At 32.2% G+C, this 18,253-nt stretch overlaps 2 protein-coding genes across 3 annotated transcripts; both read right to left on the bottom strand.

Annotated features, from left to right (window-relative positions):
• Positions 1-93: 93 nt before the first annotated feature.
• On the bottom strand, positions 94-7,019 carry LOC143062508 (uncharacterized). Its single transcript, XM_076234180.1, has 8 exons — positions 6,926-7,019; positions 5,267-5,444; positions 4,757-4,857; positions 3,647-3,775; positions 2,371-2,547; positions 1,505-1,623; positions 745-865; positions 94-110 (listed from the first exon to the last, which is right to left on the bottom strand). Exons 1-8 carry the CDS (start codon positions 6,978-6,980, stop codon positions 94-96), a joined length of 897 nt encoding a protein of 298 aa, XP_076090295.1. The 5' UTR covers positions 6,981-7,019.
• Positions 7,020-12,151: 5,132 nt separating this feature from the next.
• Positions 12,152-18,219, bottom strand: LOC143063894 (uncharacterized). 2 transcript variants are annotated; one of them, XM_076236331.1, is made up of 5 exons: positions 17,879-18,219; positions 16,757-16,864; positions 14,494-15,726; positions 13,669-13,794; positions 12,152-12,870 (listed from the first exon to the last, which is right to left on the bottom strand). In XM_076236331.1, the coding sequence occupies exons 1-5, from the start codon at positions 18,060-18,062 to the stop codon at positions 12,689-12,691; spliced, it is 1,833 nt and encodes a 610-aa protein (XP_076092446.1). In that variant the 5' UTR covers positions 18,063-18,219; the 3' UTR covers positions 12,152-12,688. The 2 variants fall into 2 exon arrangements, with proteins under 2 accessions (XP_076092446.1, XP_076092445.1); XM_076236330.1 differs by having other exon boundaries at positions 13,669-13,800; positions 17,879-18,218.
• Positions 18,220-18,253: the final 34 nt, after the last annotated feature.

The raw sequence follows: 18,253 nt of genomic DNA, 5'->3' as shown, positions 1-18,253 counted from the left end.
TTTAACTGGACAATGTTCAATTCGTTTTAATTAAACTTGAAATTGAAGGTGTAGCTAGCTGTCAAATTCATATTTACCTATTTGAATCAATTCTTATGTTTTATTTATATCTAAATTATAAAAAGTCTGAAATAAACAATTCACAATGCATGGGCTCGATAATATGTATCAACATGTCGTGTGTATTTTAGTTTAGACGCCATCTTATTAACAATCGAGATGAGCATTGGTGACTGACGACGGTCATATAACCCGATCCAGTGGTTGTTGTATATCATTTTTGGTTTTCTTTCTTAGTTTTCTCGTATGAATTGTCTTACTTTTGTGAGTTCGGGACCTGTGTACAGGTATGGGTTTTATTAATGGTTGAAGACCGTACGGTGACCTAAACTTCTATGTCATTATCTCACTTGGGGGGAGTTGTCTCATATGAAATCATTTCAAATCTTACTATTTCTATATTGAATTTATTCTGACGTTAGAATTCTGGCGATCTTGAACTATTAAATAACAACAACTGTGATTGTCATATCGTATCAGTTACATTCTGGCGATCTTGAACTATTAAATAACAACAACTGTGATTGTCATATCGTATCAGTTACATTCTGGCGATCTTGAACTATTAAATAACAACAACTGTGATTGTCATATCGTATCAGTTACATTCTGGCGATCTTGAACTATTAAATAACAACAACTGTGATTGTCATATCGTATCAGTTACAGACTTGCTGACCTTACCGTTAGGCGTGAGGGTCAGTAGGGCACCATCAGAAGGTAAAGAGCTGTAAGACTGATCGGCATCACATCGCTTCTGCGCATAACTCACTTGTACATCTCCTGACGTCACACCCTGAACAGCCTTCATTAGAAAAAAAATACTTACATTAAGATTTTAAGACGTGCAGAAGATAATTGATAATAGCAAATATCATTCAAATTAATTTATTATTCTAGTACATAATGATAATACAAAATAAATCATAAAAACCAAATAGTTTTTTTTACTGATGGATTATCTTTCTCTTGAAATGACATTCCTACCAAACAATTTTTAAAATCAATACTGGTCATAGGAGGACAAATTTTATGTCTTACTATTCTTTTTTCAAACGACGAGAAGACTACCAAGTCCACAGAATTCTACATACACATTAAATACTGAGCAACAGGAACACTACAAAAAACCTGTGATGATCTCAATCGTCTCATAAAGGGAAAGCAGATCCTGTTCAGTTCTGCAGATTCATTACATAGTTCTTTGGTCGTGCCGAAGCTTGTTTTCTATTTCTTTGGTCGTGCAGAAGCTTATTATCTATTTTTCATTTCGTGAAGAAGCCTATTTTCTATTTCTTAAATGGTGCTTTTTTTTATTTCTTTGGTTGTGCAAAAGCTTATATTTTATATTTTGCTTCGAGCAGAAGCTTATTTTCTATTTCATTTTAAGAATCTTTTGTACATGAAATTGATACATGTAAATTTAAGCTATAATCTTACGTACAGCGCATGTAAATCTAAACGTTGTCAACCCATTTACACTGGCATCATAGTTATACAACGATGTGTATAGAGTGCCTGAGCCATCATCTATAGTGGCAACACAACCTATTCTTCCTTCCGCTGCAAAAACATATGACATTCTTTAATATCTAATGAAAACATCTAAATAGACATGTGAAAAAGGGAAAGGTATGACTATTAGATGAGAAATAATACTTTTGGCATAAATACAGTAGTGGAGTTTTTTGTTTTATTGTTGTTGGTTTTTTCCTTGTTCTTTTGCGTTTTTTGTTGTTGTTATTTTTGTTTATATAAAAAAAAAGAAGATGTGGTATGATTGCCAATGAGACAACTGTCCACAAGAGACCAAAATGTCACAGACATTAACAACTATAGGTCACCGTACGGCCTTCAACAATGAGCAAAGCCCATACCGCATAGTCAGCTATAAAAGGCCCCGATATGACGGGAAACGTGAAAACTAACGGTCTTATTTATATAAAAAAGATGAACAAAAAACAAATATGTAACACATAAACAAACGACAACCACTGAATTACAGACTCCTGACTTGGGACAGGCACATACATAAATAATGTGGCGGGGTTAAACATGTTAGTGGGATCCCAACCCTCCCCCTAACCTGGACAGTGGTATAACAGTACAACATAAGAAACTATAATAATCAGTTGAAAAAGGCTTAACTCATCAGATGGATTTTTTTTATTTGTTTGCTTGCTTGTTTATTTTTCTTTTCATTTTTTGAGAAAGGCGGGAAAACGTCATGAAAATTAGTTTTTCATCATGCATCATACAATATAATTAAAAAGCCTATTTTAGTTTTCCAAATTATATTTTTTCACTTACAGGAGTATGCAATACGCTCAGCACATTTCGTATAGTCAAAGTTCATCTCTTGTTGTCCAGGGCAGGCAGAGATAAAACTGTTTGTAGCGCACTTGTCTCCACTGCCTTCATTGAAGATGTAGGTAAAGTTTCTGTGTAGCGGGTATGGACAATCGGTCAAAGCGTTTTCTTCAGAACCTGTGATAAAAGTATTAACAAATGAATTACTCAAACATAAGTGTTTATGACGTATTCACAGTTCACACTAACGAAAGTTATAACAATTTCAGCGATTACCATTATTTCCTCAGCAGAAAATACTATATTTATGAGATATGTCAGCAAAACTGGCCAAAATCAAATTTATCAAAGTAGAACGTCATCTTAATAATTGACCCTCGATGTCCTGTCTCCTTATTGTTTTAAACTTTCTCATTTGTACTGAATATGAACTCTTTCATTCACATTTTTTTTAATTCATAGTTAAACCTCAACTCCCCCTCCCAAAACTATACATGTGCCTTTACCCAAGTCAGATGCATGGTCAATGATTTTCTTTAGCTGTGCAATCAAGTATATTAACTGTTAAGACTTAATTGTCGTTTTGGTCGCTGTCTCATTAACGTGTGTATAGCATATTTTATATTTCTTTAATGTTTTTATTAGTTTATGAATACTTAGTAAATTAATAACGATGTTATAATATCCAATTGGTATGCTAGAGTAAAACTAGTAACCACGTATCACGGTGCAAAGCTTTTTGTTTCATTCGATATTCATGTCATATTGAAATTATTACGATACAACAGTTGGTTTTCATGGATGATTCTTGGTGTGGCTTAGATGCATTTAAATGACTTATAAAATTGGAAGAACGTCATGAAAAGGAGAAAAAAAATATAGACTGTCTGACAGTATGTGTTATGCTATAGGATTACGTCTTGGTGGGAAAGCGCCCATAGTCAAAATTTGATACATTTATATTCATCCACTTTCCTATAATCTGTATAACACGGTATACTACTGTTGCCTTTATTTAGTTTTATTCACAGTTTCCTTTGTTTGTTATGTACGGTCTGGATGGAAGTGGTCTTCGTTTATTTTTTCTTTAATTATTTAGAACTATTGTCTCTATTTTTTATATGTGTTATGTATGTATGGCACAATCGGCACTATAAAAAAACAGCACAATTAACACCTCAAAAGTTGAATACAACAAATATAAAAGCTTACATCATTTGTGATACTGCGAAGCACTCTTTACCTTTTTTTAAAAGTTAGTATTTAATTACAATACCTATTTTAACCATGCTAATGAATTCAGCAGTAGATGGTGTTTCTGTACATAATGCTGCAGCCGGATTACCAGGAGTTGCTGTGGCAGCATAAACATTTATACGTTCGTTAGAAAACTGGTTATTTGTAGCTATAAATAAAAAATTAATATGAACTAAATCAGATTTGCAGAGACGTTGCTTTTTGGCTTTTAAGTAAAAATAGAGAACAAAAAGATGAAGTTATCATTAAATAAAAAAAAATAACCAGCTTTTAATTTCTAGCATTCATATGACATATTTTGCAACTGGACATTAAACAGGCAATACAATAGTCAAAACAATATTAATACAATTTCTCTATACTCGTTTTATCATTATTGCAAGATCTAGTGGTTAAATTAAGACTGACTTATTCTTTTTACAATTTAAAATGCATTTAAAAAAAAGGTGGATAGCTCTTTAACATCCAGTAACAAATTTTACATGCATACTCAGGACAAGCAATTTCAAATTTGATATGAATACTAACGCTGCTAAATACGAAACTGTTCAACATGATGTCTTCGAGAAGACCAGCATTTGGTAGAAGATACTTTATTGTTCAAGACTTTAGATTGACTCGGCTGGAGTTTGGACCCTCAATCACCCTAGGTGAATCAAAAGTTCGGTTGAATTTTAGGAAAAAAACTACGATAGAATATGTTTATCCTCCCTTTCTTGTTGTCATGGATTGAATGCACATTTTTTGCATTGGCTAGAGGTATAGGGGAGGGTGAGATATCATAAACATGTTTAACCCCACCGCATTTTTGCGCCTGTCACAAGTCAGGAGCCACTAACCTTTGTTAGTCTCATATTATTTTTAATTTTAGTTTCTTGTGTACAATATGGAGTTTAGTATGGCGTTCATTATCATTGAACTAGTAAATATATTTGTTAAGGGGACAGCTGAAGAACGCCTCCGGGTGCGGGAATTTCTCACTTCATTGAAGACCTGCTAGTGACCTTCTGCTGTTGTCTGTTCTATGGTCGGGTTGTTGTCTCTTTGACACATTCCCCATTTCCATTTTCAATTTTACATAGAAGATTATTTATTTTCATGCTTATTTTTGGCTGAAATTCATACTTACGTGAGTGCATATAGAAATAATGACTGTTGGAATTTTCTGCTTGAATATTCATACATATATAAGCGTAGGATGACGTAGAAAAATAGTTAAAAAGTTCCGACCTGTAATTAGAAAGTAAAAGTTCTACTTACGTTAAAAAGAGATTTTATAACAAGTTGACAATAAGTAATTCAGACTATGCAAGTCTTCATGATTTCAGAATTAAGACACTTTGTATAAAATTGAAAGAATGCATAAAATTTCCCACATTTTAAAACGAAAGCTTGCACTTCCTTTGTTGTCAGCCAAGATTGAACAGGCAAAAACTACCAACTTTCTAACATAATTTCAGGCAAGCTGTTACTGTAAGGCGGACAGTGTAGTTTTGGTTAATTATTGATTTCCATGAAATTATTAGTCTAATAGCAAAAAAAGAATCGTTTTTCCGTATATTTTTTTTTTTTATTTATTTAATAAAACCTCGCCCGTTATCTTTATCAGCAAAAGCTTTTTACTTTGTATTATACTTACTGTAAAATGATATATGGAGACGTAGCATCATTAAAGCATGTCCAGTCGGTAGACGATTTACCGTTTATCTGGAATGCATGTTCTCCTAAAGTTAGTGTATTACTGGTTATGGTGATTGTTCCATATGCATTGCTATTCCATGTACCAATGAGACCACTGTCAAATGTACATCCGTTTACTGAATTACAAACACAATTATTATCCCTATGTTTGAAGGGACTGAATTCATGAGCTACATTGATTGAAATTTAAACAATATGACACGAAGTGAGGTAACTATAGAAAAAAGAGAGGAAATGAACAAAAAACAAAAATATACATTTTCTATAAAGTAATTCACACGTTCTAGATATACAATCATCTACCTAATTTCAATCCTTCTTAAAATAAACGATGTCAATTATTATAACTTTATAGGAAAAATATTTCATGGTAATGTTCATAACAAAATATGGAATAAACGGGACGACGTTTATTTTCTATTTGTTAACATTCCATTCCTTAATGGGGTGTTCCGTTCTCTCCTTCTTATAGAGTGTATACACATCAGTTTATTTTATAAATACCTTTTTATACTTAAGGTCTTTTATTGACGTTATATTTTGAATAATGAAAAGTATTACAGCATGTAAATGGGTAAACAAAACTTGTCAAAATGACAAATATAGAGATACATTGATAGAATATGATTCCGGTTGCTGGTTTTCAAAAGGAAGTGGCATGTTACATAATGCTTTAAACGGAAAGATAACCCGTAAAGCTTTATACTTTAAGAATTTTCTACACTCCTTCTTTTAGGCGTAAAGTTTTTGATAAAGGAAAAGTCTTGATGTTTAATCAAAGTGTCTGTTTTTTTAAGAGGGAAACAAAATTGATTTGGCTTATGTTTAGTTTGAAGTAAGATGAAAAAGGTGTTTCGGTTTGATTTCTGCTTTGACATTTTGTACAGTTTATTCTTAGTATGCTACATGTACAAGATCGCTTACTGCTGTACATCGTATGTCGTTGATGTATGGTGAATACACAGATCTTTATGTTGCAAAGTTTTAATGAACTTCTTGTCAGTCCACTTTGTTGAGAATGAAATAGGACGAGTTGATAAACGATATAGTTTAGATGTTCATGTGCCTATTCAAAGTCATGAATTTCGTTTGTGGTTGTCTCTAACTTAATGTGTTTTTGTCATAAAAAAATTATATGTGCAAGGTGACCTATATATTTTTCTTTTTCAAACCTGTAATTGTAATACTTCATATCTAAAATATGAGAAATTTCTATAAGACATTTCTTATTGAAAATAAAACTGGTAGCGAAAAAAGGGGTATATTCCCCATATAACTTTACAATATCAGCTGGAAAAATAAGATCATAATTCTCTGTAAGTTCCAATATACCATTAAATATTTTTGTCTCAAAATGGTAATCAGAATCAAGAGTATGTCTTCTCCTAATTGGTTTTTGTGTAGCCGATATTCGATATCAGAAGATACTCCGTGCACTTTGCATTATACAACGCAAAATATTCATAAAATGAACTATGAAGTTTTTTCCACGCTGTTACGAGACACGTATATTTATGTCTGTTTAATTTCAACTCGTAGTTATTGTATTTTGCAATTTATCTTTAAAAGGAGTCTATTATTTAAATACTATACCTACCAGTGGCTGAAAAGACAACAACATACAGTATCGTATGAGATAAACAATTCTTCATTTTTTGTCCACCATAATTCACTTTCGGTAAATATTTGATTTTTCTGTTGTTTTAAAGGTAAATGGACTGATTAACGACGAAACAAAAGAATTATGTCAGTTTTAATAAAGTAAAAAATTGGAACTGTAGAGTGAATACAAAGTTTAAAGAACTTGATCTTAATCAGTATTGTAATATTGAATGTATTTTGAGCAAGTCTGTTATTAAAGATATTGAAAACAATATATTTATTATGTACCAAAATAATTGGCATTTAAATTTACTAGCTAATGAAAGCAGTAAATTGCGTACTTACAGGTTATTTAAATCAAATTATTGTACAGAAAAATATTTAAGTATTACTATGCCCGGTAAATTTAGAAGTGCATATGCTAAATTTAGAGCAGGTGTTGCTCCGATTAAAATTGAAACTGGCAGATATGAAGGTATAGATGTAAATGAAAGGTTCTGTTTTAATTGTAGAAAAAATGATTTGAATATAATTGAAGATGAAAAACATGTTTTATTAGAATGCCCAGAATATGCAGATCTGCGAACGATATCTTTTAACAGTGTATGTAATATAGAAAGTAGTTTTAGTAATTTAAGTAATGAAGAAAAGTTTTTATTTATGTTTCATGATGATAGAGTTTGTTACTTTACAGCAAAATCTGCCATGAAGTACTTTTTAAGAGAAAGTGTATTTTATACTCGTAATAAGTTTCTATAATGTTGTTTGTTTTCTTTTGTATAAGTGTTTTTAATAGTATGGTGTTTTATGCTAAGATATATTGATATATGTAATAGATGTAATATAAATGTATTTTAATCTGTGTTTTTACAGTCTCTCATAACTCTTTTTAGAGTGGCTCTTTTTTATAAATTGTTAATATTATATTGTGTTGTATATTAAATGTTTTAAAGAGGTGAGACTCTAATAAATTATTTGTTTGTTTGTTGTTTGTTTTTTATGTTTTAGCTTTTGCCCTGAGTAAATGAGCGGGAACAATAAACATATGTTTCAAATTAAATGGGTTAATTAAATGTGAATGATTAATCACCGTTAAATATATTTGGACGGCCCTTTCTTTGTTAAAGTAAAATTAAGATCCGTATCAGTGAATATGTTAAGTAATCATGACGTGTCCTATCTGAATATAAATATCTAATAATGCAATCACTAATAGAAACTTATATATAAACAATTGAAAAGTTACATACGTAATGACACGAAATCAACATTATTATAATTATTTGCACCCGCAACCGTCCTTTCGGCTCTTCAGAAAATAACTGATGTGGCAACGTATGATACTAAAAGTTATAAACAGCTCCAGCAAAAAGGCGGCAGACTTATTACGAGGATGATATTTTAATTAATTCATTTGATATGTTTCCCTCAATTTTAGGTTTGTAACCCGGATTTTTTTCCCAATCGATGTTATATGACGTTTGAACACCGGTATACTGCAGCTGCCTCCCCCCCCCACCCCCCCCACCCCAAAGTTTTAAAGGGTCAGGCATATAATCATATACAACAGATAAACTATATGGTTACTAGAACGAAAACCTTTTTGTAACTTTGTAACAGCGACGACGGACATAAACAACAGAAAGATTGAATAAAAAAGCTACTATTAGCAATGAACCTACATAAAGAAGCAGGCCTATACGATTTAACACCTACAGTACTAAAAAAGATGGCATTAAAAGTAACACCATTCCTAACAATGATATATAGAAGATCATATCTCACGGGAAACAGCAAGTCTATGCCCAGTTTTAAAGAAAGGGAAACATTTCAAAGCTATTAATTATAGACATGTACCTATTACCTCCATCTGCTGCAATACTTAGTTCAATGACAATGTCATGATTTTCGGCTAAAGGATATTGTTCTATTTTTTCATAATTTCGAACCATTCAAGGAATGTATCTCCCACATGCATAGCTCTGATTCCTCGTATTTAACTTTTATCTTCTTGGGGTTTTTTTTATTCTGCCCTTCAATATTTGCTTGGATTTCAAATATCCTGGTCTCGAATATCACTAAAGAGACATTTCAAAATCGTCGAAATGCGCATCCGGTGCAGTACAATTAGTACCGTTAATGTATCACTACCACTCAGTCGAGAACTCTGCTGGTCGACTGAGGGTACCCGAGAGTGTCACCAACCTAGTGACCAGTACTTCGGTACTAGAATTAAATTACGGATATTATACTGTATACATTTGGTGTTATAATTTTTTTAATTAAGGAATATATATCTTTCTTGTGCGTAGCTTAGATTCTTTGTCATTTTTTTGGATTTACGATTGGTTCTTTTTAGTTTGTCTGCTCTTCAGCTGTGTGTATGTTTATTGACTTAAAATATTTCGATCATTATTGAAGAGACATTAGTAATCGAAATGTGCAATTGATGGAGAAAATACACATTTTTTTAAACAACTTTATAATCAATATTCAGCTTATTATCCTATTAGTCAATATCAATCTATAGAAAAGAAAATACGTCAATGAAATTGATTTTTTGGCTCCGAAGATTACCTTGAAAATCCGTCGCAGATGATTTCATTCTATGTAAAAAGTCAGTCGTAGGTGGTAAATGCTCAGTTTGTTCTTGTTTTCTGACAAATGTTTCAGATTTCATTCCAAGGTTTGGAGAAGACTGATCTGTTTCTTAAAATATAACAAGATAGTTGAGGATAGAGCAATACAAATATAAATTAAAACAAATGAATTGCTGTTGATTGTTGATAAATCTTCCCATCAGATAGGAAAAAAATCATATGCTATATACCCTTATTTGAATAAAGTAATTTCAATCAATATGTGAGTAACTTTGGGTAACATTAATCCAAGCCATTTTTTTCTGTGCAATTCCACGCAAAATTTGATATTACATGTACTAGTGTTACACAAATATTATATTTTCCCCAACATTTACATTTTTTCATTGCAAGATACCGTTAAAAATAATTTTGTAATGAAAACACGTTACTATTTTTTTTTAATTCAGGTCTTTTTAATTCCTCCCTAATATTTACACTTTTTACCGAATACAAAGAGACCCAGTTAACTACACGAGAACAGCAATCAGGCGTTTATTGTTTATAGCATACATCAAGCCGTTGGTTTTAGCTTTAGATTTTTGAGATGGCGTAGTCATTTGATATGTTTCCCTCAATTTTAGGTTTGTAACCCGGATTTTTTTCCCAATCGATGTTATATGACGTTTGAACACCGGTATACTGCAGCTGCCTCCCCCCCACCCCCCCACCCCAAAGTTTTAAAGGGTCAGGCATATAATCATATCCAACAGATAAACTATATGGTTACTAGAACGAAAACCTTTTTGTAACTTTGTAACAGCGACGACGGACATAAACAACAGAAAGATTGAATAAAAAAGCTACTATTAGCAATGAACCTACATAAAGAAGCAGGCCTATACGATTTAACACCTACAGTACTAAAAAAGATGGCATTAAAAGTAACACCATTCCTAACAATGATATATAGAAGATCATATCTCACGGGAAACAGCAAGTCTATGCCCAGTTTTAAAGAAAGGGAAACATTTCAAAGCTATTAATTATAGACATGTACCTATTACCTCCATCTGCTGCAAAATATTGAAGCATATAGTTGCCAGCCACATAATGAATCATGGAGATAAGAATAACACCCTCGTGCTCTAAAAATGTAGCACGGGTTTAGAAAACAGTTGTCATGCGAGACACAACCAGTGGAGATTATTCACGACATTATAAGGAACTTTGACAAGTGACAACAAACAGACTTTCTAGTCGTAGATTTCTCGAATGCCTACGACAAAGTAAGCCACATTCTCTTAATTCACAAACCTGGTCAATATAGAAAGAAAGGAAAAACATATGCTTCGATAAAAGGCTTTCTTTATGAAAGAACACAGCACTTTGTCATAGAAGGGGCGAAGTCTGACATTATAAATTTAGAGTCCGGAGTATCAGGTATCAGTACTGGGAAACTATTTATAGCATATAACTATAAGAAGACAACAAGCTAGCAGTGGGAATAAAAATGGATGTTGCAGTTCCACCCCGATAAATGTGTAGTTCTACTAATCACCAAAAAGAAGGAACCAATAAACAAAAATTACTTCGTCCACGGACACAACTTAGGAAATGTATCATTAGTTCAATTCAATCATGTCTGATCGATCTATATGATCATTGAAATAATTTTCGGTATGATTACCAACTCCATATCTCATAATGATAGAATGTCAAGACCACTCAGTTAAAGCTATTTATAAAACCAGTGACATAGATTACATCTAATATAATTTATTTCTAAAGTGCCCTTTCCATTTAATGAAGTTAAACGTAACTTTGTTGACACAGTAACCATGGTAAAATATTTCCCTATATTCATAAGAAAGGTTACAATTATCACTTTATCTCAGTGGCGAATTTCTTGACCCATTTTTCTTGGATGATGTTTTCATGAGATAGATATAACTCTCTGCGATATATATTTTTCCTAGAAGAATTAGATCTAATGCTCAAAGTTTTGTTTGAAGCAAGAAAGAATAATTCAATGGAGAAAAAAATGTATTTATAAGTTGAAGAGTCTTCCTCCTTTTGTGATTTTGGTTACAACGTTACGTAAATCTGCGTTTCCATATTTTTTAATCGATTATAAAATTAACTATTCTAAAAGGCTTCAATCCCGATTGCCTCACCTTGGTTTAATTGAAGCATCTACCAGTACGATAATTACCGATAGCAGCATAATAACAACTTCGGTCCTGACGCAAAACCTCACCAGAGACATAGATACTACAGGGTAACTACGAATACAAAGAATAGCCATAACTTATGGACAATACTAGTACACTTACGCCCAATTCAACATAAAAGAATATAAAAAGACAAACATGATGGAACAATTCACGAGGCAGTTTTTGCGTTTGGATAATTTCAATTGAGAATGCACACCTACGTCCCTTTTCTAAAACAATAATTATGAGGATCTGGAAGATGCAACGGTAGTTAACAGATCTTCAAATATCTTTAATTGATTTTTTGTCAGTACAAAAAACCGAAGGTGTCGCTCGAACTCTAAGAGGGGTGCATCCGGTTCTATTAATAGCGTTTCATTTATGACTGTGAATGCATCACTTGCTATTTGAATTGAAACACAGAAGTCAAAGACACCATTGTTTATTATAAATTTATTATAATGTTAGTACCGAAGCACTGACTAATGAGATGATTGTCCAATCGGTGACTAGTAATTCATCGATCACAAGCAATAGTATCGACCAGTACTAGTAGATGAAATTGATACTTAATAAATTTCGTGCATCTGAAGCTTTACTAGATTTTCTATCATCTGGAACGCTTATATTCAAGTTATGTAAAAGATAAAGATGTATAAATACTACCGAGTCGTAGGTGTAAAATATCTCTAAGAGATCAATATAACATATTTTTATGGAACATTAAATTCCGATTGGAACCTGTTAGTGTTAAAGGATTTAGTAAAACACCTGTTTTAATATACCTTCTATTCAAAAATAGAAATTTACTGATTTCTTTTATGTAAATAAATTTGATATTTTCTATCAACAGTTTTGCATGTTCTTTTGTTCTCTTATAAAAAAAAACATTTTTAAAAGACAAATATTATCATTATGAAGAATTCCGTCTTTATTGTTTCTTTTTTCACACTATCATAAACTTTATCGCCACGGTCTCACATAACTCTTCTGTTTTGTCTCGAGGTTAGGAAGTTTGATTTGTTCATCATTTTTCTGTTGTTCAGTATTACCAACTTCTGAGTTTGTCGTTATACTTGGAAGTTTAGTAGCACAGTACGATCTTTGTCTATCTAGTGATGACTCATCGGCAGATATGCCAGAATCTATAATAGAATAAAAACAGTTTTACATTCATAATACATATTCGAGTAAAACAATAACTTTTTCACCATTTTTTAAGTTGAGTTTGTAATGTAAGTGTAATACTTAGTTCAATGACAATGTCATGATTTTCGGCTAAAGGATATTGTTCTATTTTTTCATAATTTCGAACCATTCAAGGAATGTATCTCCCACATGCATAGCTCTGATTCCTCGTATTTAACTTTTATCTTCTTGGGGTTTTTTTTATTCTGCCCTTCAATATTTGCTTGGATTTCAAATATCCTGGTCTCGAATATCACTAAAGAGACATTTCAAAATCGTCGAAATGCGCATCCGGTGCAGTACAATTAGTACCGTTAATGTATCACTACCACTCAGTCGAGAACTCTGCTGGTCGACTGAGGGTACCCGAGAGTGTCACCAACCTAGTGACCAGTACTTCGGTACTAGAATTAAATTACGGATATTATACTGTATACATTTGGTGTTATAATTTTTTTAATTAAGGAATATATATCTTTCTTGTGCGTAGCTTAGATTCTTTGTCATTTTTTTGGATTTACGATTGGTTCTTTTTAGTTTGTCTGCTCTTCAGCTGTGTGTATGTTTATTGACTTAAAATATTTCGATCATTATTGAAGAGACATTAGTAATCGAAATGTGCAATTGATGGAGAAAATACACATTTTTTTAAACAACTTTATAATCAATATTCAGCTTATTATCCTATTAGTCAATATCAATCTATAGAAAAGAAAATACGTCAATGAAATTGATTTTTTGGCTCCGAAGATTACCTTGAAAATCCGTCGCAGATGATTTCATTCTATGTAAAAAGTCAGTCGTAGGTGGTAAATGCTCAGTTTGTTCTTGTTTTCTGACAAATGTTTCAGATTTCATTCCAAGGTTTGGAGAAGACTGATCTGTTTCTTAAAATATAACAAGATAGTTGAGGATAGAGCAATACAAATATAAATTAAAACAAATGAATTGCTGTTGATTGTTGATAAATCTTCCCATCAGATAGGAAAAAAATCATATGCTATATACCCTTATTTGAATAAAGTAATTTCAATCAATATGTGAGTAACTTTGGGTAACATTAATCCAAGCCATTTTTTTCTGTGCAATTCCACGCAAAATTTGATATTACATGTACTAGTGTTACACAAATATTATATTTTCCCCAACATTTACATTTTTTCATTGCAAGATACCGTTAAAAATAATTTTGTAATGAAAACACGTTACTATTTTTTTTTAATTCAGGTCTTTTTAATTCCTCCCTAATATTTACACTTTTTACCGAATACAAAGAGACCCAGTTAACTACACGAGAACAGCAATCAGGCGTTTATTGTTTATAGCATACATCAAGCCGTTGGTTTTAGCTTTAGATTTTTGAGATGGCGTAGTCATTTATAGTTTTAAATTCGAGACCATTTTTATTCTGCATAGGCCTGTCTTGGTTTAGATATTTTTGCCCGTTTTATATATTTAGCTATTACGTTTTCATCTTAATCGAACCAGATTAATCTTATTGTAGTCACATAATTATTATGCCAAAGAACTTATACTGTAGCATATAAGCAATAGTTATTAGTTATCATGAATAATAATACCTGGCGTGTTATCATTTTCTGCTGTTGTCGACTTGTTTGACGAACTTCCAGTGTTAAAGTTCGCATTAGTCTTTGATTTTCGCTTCTTGTTTGAGTCTACAGGTTTAACTTTATTGTTAGAGCCTTTTTTCTGGCTTAATGTTACAATCGGAGGAAGAGCTCTTGGCGTGATACTGTCCATATATGGACTGTTCTTACTTTTCTTTCCCTTCTTTTTCTTCTTTTTCAATGTATTTTTCTTCGGTCTATTTATTTTGTCGGACAGTGGTACCATTTCTGTTTTCGATCTTGGTAGAGTCTGGGAGAGAGGATTTTTGTTCATCTTTTTCTCAAATTTAGTAAGCGAATTTGATCTTATAGGAAACATGTAATGTGGGACTGTTTTATTATATTGTTTTGTTTTATCTATTATGGAGGGTCTATCTTTCTCATTTATAATTTCTGTTTTATTTACTACATCTGGTTCATTTATTCCCTTCTCTTCTTCCATCAAAATTTCTGTTTGTGTTCTGTCTGAGAAGGTTCCGATTGACCCAGTAGATAATGCTCTATACATCTGTATTCGCTTTAGAGCAGGTGTCTGTATATCTTTTGTCAAAGCAGCTGAACTTACTCCAGTGTTTATGACTGGTTTGTGTATTATCAAAGGTAATTGTGTTCCCTTCGGTGGGGCAAAAGAATTAAATGTAGTACTTGGTGTTGGTATCTGAATGTCTTGCATTGATAAAGGATCTATCGTCGATACCACCTGACTGTCAAGATCAGTTGTTGATGTTGCTGGAATATCTTCCATTGAATGGGACCGATAGAACGAGTCATCTGGACTAGAATTGCGTGTTGGTGGGCGAGTTTCGGTCGATTGAGGCTCTTTAAGAGAGGGAAGCGAGTTTGATCTAGAGATAACTGAACTTTCCCTAGACATGCGCATCAAAGATTTTGGTGGTGGTATAAATTTTGTTGCTTGTTTAGAAAGTTTTTTGTCGGAAATGGGAATGCCTGTGTCATCATATTTTATTCCATATTTAGATATTGTATAGTCAGCTAAATTTCCCTTATCTTGTTTTGAAACTAAGGCAGAAGCTCTTTTTGCGGTTCTCCATGGCCATGGCATATATTTTGGTGGTGGTGTTTTTGGTGGTGGAGTTGGCGGCGGCGGTGGTGGTGGTGGTGTTGGAGGTTTTCGAAAATTTATGTTCTTAAGTTTTTTAAGAAGTTCTGTCTGAGACATCGTATCTATAAGATAATAAAAACAAAGAGAATTTAGTATTTTCAATTCCATAATTTTTTCAATAACATACGCATAGTGTGAGTACGAGACATGGCTATCATCTTCAGGCAAAAAAAATATTTTATTTTTGAAACTTAGTAGAAAATCAATGTTCGAACTTTAAAACGTTCTTGATTTTAGAAAACTTAATGATTACTATTTACGAGTACTATAGGATACAGGATGGGATTCATCAGTAAACAAAACAAATGATATAATCGTTTGCACAGCAAAAGATTCAGGAATATTTTCCTTCAGTTCATCTTATGATCAAATGTTTTGAAGAAAAAAAATGAGCACATATATTTTTAATGGACCTAAATAAACAGCAAATGTTGGTCAGTTTAATTTTCCCTTAGTGATTTGCAACTCAAATAGTCAACAACATAATGGAATTTCAAAATTAAGTGTGTCATGTTATTCATGACAATACTGAAAAAACTTGCAACTGCAAAATGGTACCATTAAGACTGATAGTTCACAAGGAGCTAATGCTATATATAGCTAACAATAGGGTAACATCGTGGATAAAAGTATTAAACAGCAGTGAAAACAAGCTTACTTCCCGTTACAAGCACCGAAGTTCACCTTTCTTGTTTTGGGGCTTTCTAAATTTTTTGTTACGATTATTTTTATATTTATCCTGCATATTGCTTCAAACGCAATGACTCTTAGTTGTGAATTTTACCCACAAAAGGAAATGAAGAACCACTGGAGATTGATTTTTTATACATCAAATATGTATCTAAGCCCGATTTCACCAAAGTTTTAACTCAACTGATCGAATGTAACAACAAGAAAAAAGGGAAAAAATGATGATGGAATCCTTTGAAACATATAAACTGACTTTTATATCCAGCAGATAACAGACTTCAAAAAAGTTGATATGCACAGACTTATATTCTGTCATCCATACTATACATGTTCAATAGAAATTTCATAGTGAAGATGTTAAATGAAATAATGAGTAAACAGTTTGAAGGAACATATTTTTACCTGTTGTGACGTATCGCCTTAAAGGTCCAATGGGATCTTTTGTGGGCGTGTCCCAGGTCTCTGGATATTCAATAGATGGTATTGATCCATCATCGCTCTGATCATCATCTGAAATATTTGGAAACTGAATAAATCTAACTCAGTTAAATAATATTGTGATCAAGGTAAAAAAACGTTTACTCTTGATTTTGGTCATCAAATGGTTACTTTGATTTGATAAAACAAATTCCATTTATTTCAATTTAGTGGTTATGAAAAAGAACAGTTTCAGCTTCCCTAAAAAATAGGGGATAATACATATTTTATTAAGTTTTGATCAAGTGTATAAATTATGGCGCGTTAATAATTTTTCTGTAGACAATTCCTTTGTAGGAACAAAACATTCCCTTCGAACAGGAGATGAACTCATCAATTCCAATGAAAATGTCAACCTTTCCTCTTTGAAGGCACATAGGTATTTTATCATATGAATAGATTAACCAAACGACAGCTTGGGCTAGATCAACACCCATTCTTCATCAAAAGACAGATTTAATACGATATTGAAAGCTCAAGAATATCTGTGAAAATCACAAAGGATTTGCTTTAACCAATAACATTTAAAAAAATATGACTTAAGACAACTTCTAAAGAGGATTCTGACTTTACACAGGCAAATGAATAAGTTACGATGTAAAACCAGTTTTGTTTTAATATCCTATCTCTCACCATTTATTAATCGTGATAAATTAATCAAAAGGTATATAAAAGAACATGCAAAAAAAATAAAATCCAATTCATTGCAATTAACTTTTTAAAAGAAACGGTATCAAATAAGTATATACAAAACAACAATTGAATTGAAGTGCAGACTGCTGGTCTTGTGATATCCTGGTTCACGAAACGTCCACCAGTTGCATAGCGACAATGTTAAACTAATTGTAAAAAAAGCTAATAAAAATGCTTAAAATTCAGCAGGCATTTGTCAACTCAAATCAAAATATTTTAAAACAATCAAATAGTTGTTTCGTTTGAACTCTTGTTCAACGCATGTTCAAATAATTTAACACAAATGATGTAGCGATCAAAATGTTTATAATTGAATCTTGCAGAAATAGTTATGCATAGGATATTATCACTTACCCAAACCATCTTCAACTTTAACCAAATCATCCTTAGCATCCGGCGCTTTCTTTTTCCGCAGAAGACAATACAGAATAATTAACAATAATGAAATAACCAGTAAACCACCCAATACGGCGCCAACTATAGGCCATATGTTACTATCATTAGAATCAACAGCAGCTGACTCTGTTGTGTTAGTCATAGTTTCTGTCGTAGTTGCCTCCGGTGTTGTTGTCGGAGTAGCTGTTGTTGTGGTAGTAGTTGTCGTTGATGTTGATGTAGTGGTTATTTCTGTTGAAATTATTTAATAAATACTAATGAATAAAAGAAAATTACTGTAGTAAACATTTTACCTCAACAAGTAGTTTTGTTTTTTTTTTTTTTGGGGGGGGG

The sequence above is a fragment of the Mytilus galloprovincialis genome, chromosome 2 (assembly GCF_965363235.1).
Source record: "Mytilus galloprovincialis chromosome 2, xbMytGall1.hap1.1, whole genome shotgun sequence".
NCBI lineage: Eukaryota > Metazoa > Mollusca > Bivalvia > Mytilida > Mytilidae > Mytilus > Mytilus galloprovincialis.
The sequence above is the reverse complement of the archived record's forward strand: the minus strand, read 5'-3'. Positions and strand labels throughout refer to the sequence as shown.